We start from the raw sequence: 7,233 nt of genomic DNA, 5'->3' as shown, positions 1-7,233 counted from the left end.
TTAGTCTATAAGGTGCCACAGGATTCTCTGCTGCTTTTATTAAATTAATTGTTTTTAAAGCAAACCTAATCTATTTAGTGGACTACCGGTTTGCATAATTCATGCAGCTATGCAATGTTGTATTTTTAAGTGATGTATTGTGGTGTAAATAATTTTACAGAATTAAGTGATGTATATTTTTATTAATAAAATGAAAAATATGTATTTCTTCATCAGAAGCATTTAAAAGATCATTGAAACATTTTGTGTTAATCATAGATTCCTGGATTTTGTGATGGAGGGATTGGAACAACTATTCCTGGTGTGCATGGTCATGTGAATTGTGATGTCTTAGTCGGATACAAAGCAGTGTACCGTGTGTGCTTTGGTATGGCCATGTTCTTCCTTCTGTTCTCCTTGTTGATGATCAAAGTAAAGAGCAGCAGTGATCCAAGAGCAGCAGTGCACAATGGGTAAGATAAGAGCAACAACTGTGACTGTTTGGTGTGTATGTATGATATAGCTATTTGTGAAAATAATAACTAATTGGTAAACACTCCAGTGAGAGAGACTGTGATATGAAAAAAGAATTCTTTAGCAGATGGAACTATAATGCAGGCGCGCAAATCAAATATTTTAAGGAAAATCATATTAAATTAGAGAGGAGGGAGATGAACGTGAACACACCCCTTCAGGTGTAAAAAGCTTACTTTTGGAATTTGAATTCCAGTTATGGAAGATCTGTAGGGGAGGGATAGGTCAGTGGTTTGAGTATTGGCCTGCTAAACCCAGGGTTGTGAGTTTAATCCTTGAGGGGGTCATTTGGGGATCTGGGGCAAAAATCTGTCTGGGGATTGAACAGAATCATAGAATATCAGGGTTGGAAGGGACCTCAAGAGGTCATCTAGTCCAACTCCCTGCTCAAAGCAGGACCAAAGTCGTCTTAAAATTAAAGTCGTTTCCACCCCATTCAATAACAAGTCTTATTCTTCCCTTTCTTTCTTTCTTCCTTTGGTAGAGAGAAATTATTTTGTACTTTCTGAATTTCCAGATGGTTTTTTTCCCCATATTTTAGTATATTCGTATCTAGGATAACCTTACCGAACATAAATGTAAAATACTAGTTCTTCAAGAAGCTGGCTGATTGATTCTATTGGTGGTCTTTCCATGGCTTCACTTGTGCACAGTATAGTTGTTAAAACAGTGGAATCCAAACTGCTGTCATTAGAACATGGCTCAAAACACATAAGACAGTTTCTACAGTGAAAACTCTTAGCACTCATCGTGATAGCTGCTGAACAGTGTTTTCAAGATGTTTATATCACAGAAGATGAAGATTCACCTGCTGTTACCCACAAACAACTACAGAATAAGAAAAGAGTGTTTGACTAAAATAGGAAAGACTAGGCAAGCTCCAAGGATTAGCTGCTTGGGTTCTACTGAGTTCACTTTGACAATTTGGACTTCATTGTATAAATCTCCTGAAATTAATAAAGCTGTACAGAATTGCATTCCCATGGCGCAGGGAGAAAAGCAATTTAGACTGACCAGGACAGCCAACTATGCTTTATTTACTTGTGGGGGTTTTTTTTGGTTTCTTTAGATTTAAATAATAAAAGACACCTATACAGTTTCTAGGTTTTGTATTGTAAATGCAGTAGTCAGAGTAATACCCTCTGTATTAAAAAGCAAATATGAACAGCAATGAGACATGAACAATAATTCAACTAAGCCAGCCATGTACAAAAAGCTCCTTTCTACTTCCCATCATTCTTGGACCATACCATCAAAACTCTATAAAATAAATGGCTTTTGCAGCATCCCTTTTATATAAGCAAGAGGAAGAAGTCTCCACCATGCCCGGAGATGATTTTTAGCATCTTTGGATTTTGCATACTAATTATGACAAACTCACACTGTGGTATAGGTACTTAGGAGTACCAACACTTGTTGCATCCCTTGAGCTGTCATCTTTCTTGCACATATATCATCTTCCGGCATGGATGAAATTGAAAAGGACACCTTTTAACTGCAGTTTTTTAAAGGCACTTTTCTTATTAAAAATATATACAAATTCTGTATGGTGTGAAACCTTTTAACCAAATAACCTGTTGTGGCAGATATCTTTGTCCTGGAGGCTCATGTCTGCTCCTGAGGCTGAACTGTCAGATCAGTTGCTGTCCTGTTTCAGTCCTACCTACTTGCCAGAATTAGTCTAGCAAGATTGTGGGCACAAGGCAAACGTATCTAGAGGGTTTAACTGTTTTATTACTGAAAAATTATGTCATAATGTCGTTTTAAACATCTCTGCCAGAAGCAGTGGTGTCTTCAGTGGTACCCATTAAGGGTAGTTACATGTAAATCATGTCTTTAATTTTGCAATTGTGCAAGTATCTTCAACAGTGCTCTTTAAATCAGTGACAGCAAGACTGTACTGCAGAACAGAGACCTTGAATTTACCCATACGTATCTGTCAGTTTTTCCACACTTTTGTGTACAAGTTGTAGCCATCAAACAATATCTAGTGGGACAGTTACTTTATTTGTGTAAATCAGGGATAGGCAACCTATGGCATGCATGCTGAAGGCAGCATGCAAGCTGATTTTCAGTGGCACTCAGACTGCCCGGGCCTGGCCACCAGTCTGGGGGGTTCTGCATTTTAGTTTAACTTTAAATGAAGCTTCTTAAACATTTTTAAAAACTTATTTACTTTACATACAACAATAGTTTAGTTATATATTATTGATTTATAGAAAGAGACCTTCTAAAAACGTTAAAATGTATTACTGGCATGCAAAACCTTAAATTAGAGTGAATAAATGAAGACTCGGCACACCACTTCTGAAAGGTTGCCGACCCCTGGTGTAAATTCATAACTGCGAAATGAGTACTATCTCTGCAGTTCCTGATTTTATCAAAGTAATCAAAACAAAAGCCTACAGAACTCCAGCAGCCTTTGTGTAAACCAGCAGTAATTCTTGGAATGCTTAGCAATTTTGGATTCTTCCCAAAAGTTAAACCAGGTAGGTACATATAGGTACTCTAAGCTTTTAGGTAATCTGAAAAGGATCTGGAATTAAGCATGTTATTTATGCAAAGCTTGGACCTATTCTTCCTTTATCAAGGTTATTCTTCCAAGCTGATGAGGAAATCAAACTCCTCACATGGATTCAGAAACTGGAGCTAATACATTATAGCTTGTGTGATTAGTGCACTGAACCATCCAGATTTTAACATAAGCGTTGCTTTTAAAACTCAAATAGAGCCCCTCTTCTCCTATGTGCTCCTCCCCCACTCAGTTTGATAATGTTTAAAAAAAATCCCCCCACATTGAAATTTATTCCTGTACAGAAGTGGATCATGTTCTCTCAAGCTGGTGTGTCAGAGAATCTCAGCATGGAAAGGTGAAGAACCACTCAAATAGACTTTTACCTCTGATGTCATTGCTTGTTGCTTTGTATGTGTTACTGGACATATGCCTCTGTATTATTATTTATGTTACCATACTACTTAAGAACCCTAGGCATGGACCAAGACCCTATTATTTTGCTTTGTGTCTTTTGAGCTATATTAATTTTTTCTAGATGGAACTGGTAGTACCACCTATAGTTAAGGTTGCTGAACACTTCCTATCATAACAAACTGGAGACAGGATTTTATAACTTTGCCCAGCTTTGACTATTCAGACTGAAATTTTCCATGCTGGGTTTTTACCTGAGGCTGAATTTTTAAAGGAAATTTAGCAAAAGTGGTCAGCCAGTTCTGAGAACAAGATTAGGGAAATATCCACACACAGAGGCAAACAATGTGTTACAGCCATTTTGTTGAGAAGATCTAGTCCCTCTTTACTTTTGGAGTAGGGGCTTGAAATTTGGAGGACAGTTTTCTGTGGTTAGGTGTACCTTTTGCTGTACCTGTGGAGGAGAAATACCAAAATATAGCTAAATTACAAGCCTTTCAAAAATCTGCTTGTGTACACTCAGGAGAGACTTCAGATTCCATCTGCACTGAGCATGCTCCCCTCCCCTCCATGTTTGCAGGGGATGAGAAGAACTCTCCCTACAGTTGCTATTGCTGGTTGTGGGCCACTGCAGTACTTGGCACAGAAACTGAGAGCCGGGGGACTTTCTGTCCTGGGAGCGAAGAGGGGAAGGGAACTAAGGGCCATTTTGGGTAAAGAGAGCTTTCACGAGGTGGAGTGAGGGGACACTTGGGACTGGTTGGTCAGGGAGATTGGGCGAAGGAATCTAAACAGGGTGGGGGGAATTGGGATGAGGAGCCTAGAGAGGGAGACTGTCAATGGGAGCTGGTGGGGGTGGGAGGAGTGGGCCGCCAACATGGAGCCTATGGGGTAGAATAGAACTGTCGAGATTAGGACTCTAGGAAACAAGTACAAAACATCCACTTTAGCAATTTAAGATTATAAAATGGCAAGACAGTGTTAACCCCTCATCCCCACACTCCCGCCAAAACTAGCAATGTGTAAATAAAAAAAAACAAACCTTAAAAAAAGGAATAAAATTGGATTTTTTTTTTTAAATTAAAAACATTGTAATATTTATCTATCCTAGATTCAACTGCATGGTACTATGGGTGGGGTGTGAGAACAGGAGTTTGAACTGACATCACTCAGAAGCTTTGTATATACACTCAGAACTAAGAACAAAAACTGCCTAGTCTAAACTCTTCCCTTCTTGATGCTTCTCTTTGCCTCATTACAAAAGAGATTTTAATTTAGTGAGCAGTATCGCCTGTGTTTTGCAAGAGCAGTTAATGAATATAGTTCTCAGATGTGCACAAACAAGGAAGCAAAGATTATGTATTTGAAATGAAAGCTAAAATAAGCAAACTTTAAATCCTGTGATTTCATATCATTAACTTTCATCTACGTTGTGCTCTTTTGAATGCTTATAAAATACATCAGTTATGTGAGCACAAACGCAGATTAAAGTTTTTTACCCTAAATCCCTTGATGTCTTTTTGTTTTTGATTTCTTCTTTAGATTTTGGTTCTTCAAATTTGCTATAGCAGTAGCAATTAATGTTGGAGCTTTTTTCATCCCAGAGGGACCCTTTACTACTGGTAAGATAACATTGAATTACATCTTATTGAATTTGATGCAGTTATAACTTACTTTAAAATAAACTACTTTAAATGTAGCTGCAAACCCTCTTTCTCACTATTGGTTTTTTCCCCAACCCCTAAGATTGAGCGGTAAAACTTCCATTGCTCTGAATTGATTTCATCTGATTTTTCTTTACAGTGTGGTTTTATGTCGGCATGGCTGGGGCCTTCTGCTTCATTCTTATTCAGCTGGTCCTGCTTATTGACTTTGCTCACTCTTGGAATGAATCTTGGGTTGAAAAAATGGAGGAAGGAAATTCAAGATGTTGGTATGCAGGTAACAGAATTTTTCTCCCATTTCGGTGTGCGTTTTGAAAACCCAGTGGAGGTGAGATGTACCAGTGTACTATATGCCATTTTGCCATGAATGTAATGTACAGAAGAGATTCTGCTTTCATAAACAGCATTTTCTCTCATTCATTCCGTATATTCCAGCCCTATTGTTTATGCTATATCTGGGTTTTTATCTGGTACCAAAAAATTTCTCAGTAATCATATGTAATCTAAAAGAAATCTACATTGGTGCAGAGGTTAATGTTAACTATGAAACTTCATAGTGCTTTTTTTAACTCATAAGCCTTGACTTTCAATACTTCAATGTTCTGTTTAGTGACTATAAAAATAAAGCAGGCTGTAGCTGCTCCCTATTGATAATAAACATTATCATTAGGGTGATGAAATGTCCCATTTTTATGCAGGCAGGAAGGGACAAGCTGCTTCCAGCCAGAGGGGAGCAGTGGGAAGAGATGAGCTCTGCAAACACAGGCCAGGTTATCCCTCCCCCATTCCTCTGTGGCTGGAAGCAGCATCCCTTCCCTCAGGCACAATGTCAAAAGGCTGTTGCTGGCCACATTCTGGTATGAACTCTAGCAGAAATCTGGAGAGGAGCATGTGAATCTGCATGGTACTGTTGCTCCCCCTGCCGTCATCCTCTTCCCCCCCCCCCCCAACTTGTCACCTCAGGAAGATGTGGTGCCAGGTCCCAGGAGAGGTGGGTCTGTTCCATGGGCCCAGATGTATTATGGAGGATGGGCAGGGAGGGTTGGGTCTGTCAGTCCCCCCCCTCTGCCCCAGTGAGGTGTCTGGGAGTGTGGGTGTGTCACCTCTCCCCATGTGTGTTGGGGGTGGGGGTTACCCCTCCCTGTGTGACCCCTAAGGCCTTAAAGATAAGGTAAATAAAATAAAAATCCAACTACATAGTATTTCTTTTTAACAGGGGCTCAGTCAACTTGATGTTAATTTGAATGTTTGTACTGCATAGTTTTGATTGATTATTGTTGATCTCACTTCAATATGAGTAATTTTTACCAGGTGTCCTTTATTCAGCATAGGGAAATATGGTCACTCTAATTATCCCTAATTTTTTCTTTAAGACCTTTCCTCTTTGGGTATGTATGGTGAGTGGGGCAAAATAGAGGAGACAGTTAAAATCACTGCACTGGAGTAATCAATTGTAATAGTTGATCATAAAACTTACGATTAAGTTTATTTCAGGAGGCAAAAATGGCCTAGTTGGCTAGTTTTCTGTTTGCCTGGCATGTCTGCTTTTTGAAAATGTGATTTAACAAATTCTTGTAAGCCTACATAATTCTACAAAAGATGTGTTAAATAAGTGTTCTGAGAAATAAGCTGCTTAAAAATGCCTCTCCACAGGTCCAGATTTTATTGATTTTATTTGGGGACAGTGCTGTTATCTAAATTAAATTAAATTTAGATACATTGCTGCAGGTTTGCCTGTCTTGCTTTAACCAACTCCTTGGTAAAGAAGCTTGTACAAATACCCAGTTGAAGTGTTGGAGCATAACTAAAGCCTCAAGTTTCCCATTGCTAGCGCTATTTGTCTTTACGATAGCGCCTTGAGGCATCAGGCAGAATCGGGGCCTCATTGTGCTAGGTCCTTTTCAAACTATGTAAACAATTATCCCTACCCTACAGAATGTATCTAATTTAAGTGTTTAAAACATTTTTTAAGTTTCAGTGTTTTAAATGTGTCCATAATCATTATAAGCAGCAGAGAATCCTGTGGCACCTTATAGACTAACAGACGTTTTGGAGCGTGAGCTTTCGTGGATGAATACCCACTTCGTCAGACGCAGGTAGTGGAAATTTCCAGGGGCAGGTATATATATG

The 7,233-nt window shown here is 38.9% G+C and overlaps 1 protein-coding gene across 1 annotated transcript in view; it reads left to right on the top strand.

Annotated features, from left to right (window-relative positions):
• SERINC1 (serine incorporator 1) overlaps positions 1-7,233 on the top strand; it is a 22,647-nt gene that overhangs the window by 9,875 nt on the left and 5,539 nt on the right. Inside the window, exons 3-5 of the mRNA XM_032762333.2 lie at positions 259-452; positions 4,982-5,061; positions 5,243-5,380. Of these exons, the coding sequence (XP_032618224.1) occupies positions 259-452; positions 4,982-5,061; positions 5,243-5,380 (412 nt within the window). The remainder of the gene's footprint in view (positions 1-258; positions 453-4,981; positions 5,062-5,242; positions 5,381-7,233) is intronic.

The sequence above is a fragment of the Chelonoidis abingdonii genome, chromosome 3 (genome assembly GCF_003597395.2).
Source record: "Chelonoidis abingdonii isolate Lonesome George chromosome 3, CheloAbing_2.0, whole genome shotgun sequence".
In the NCBI taxonomy this organism is placed as follows: Eukaryota; Metazoa; Chordata; order Testudines; family Testudinidae; genus Chelonoidis; species Chelonoidis abingdonii.
The sequence above is the reverse complement of the archived record's forward strand: the minus strand, read 5'-3'. Positions and strand labels throughout refer to the sequence as shown.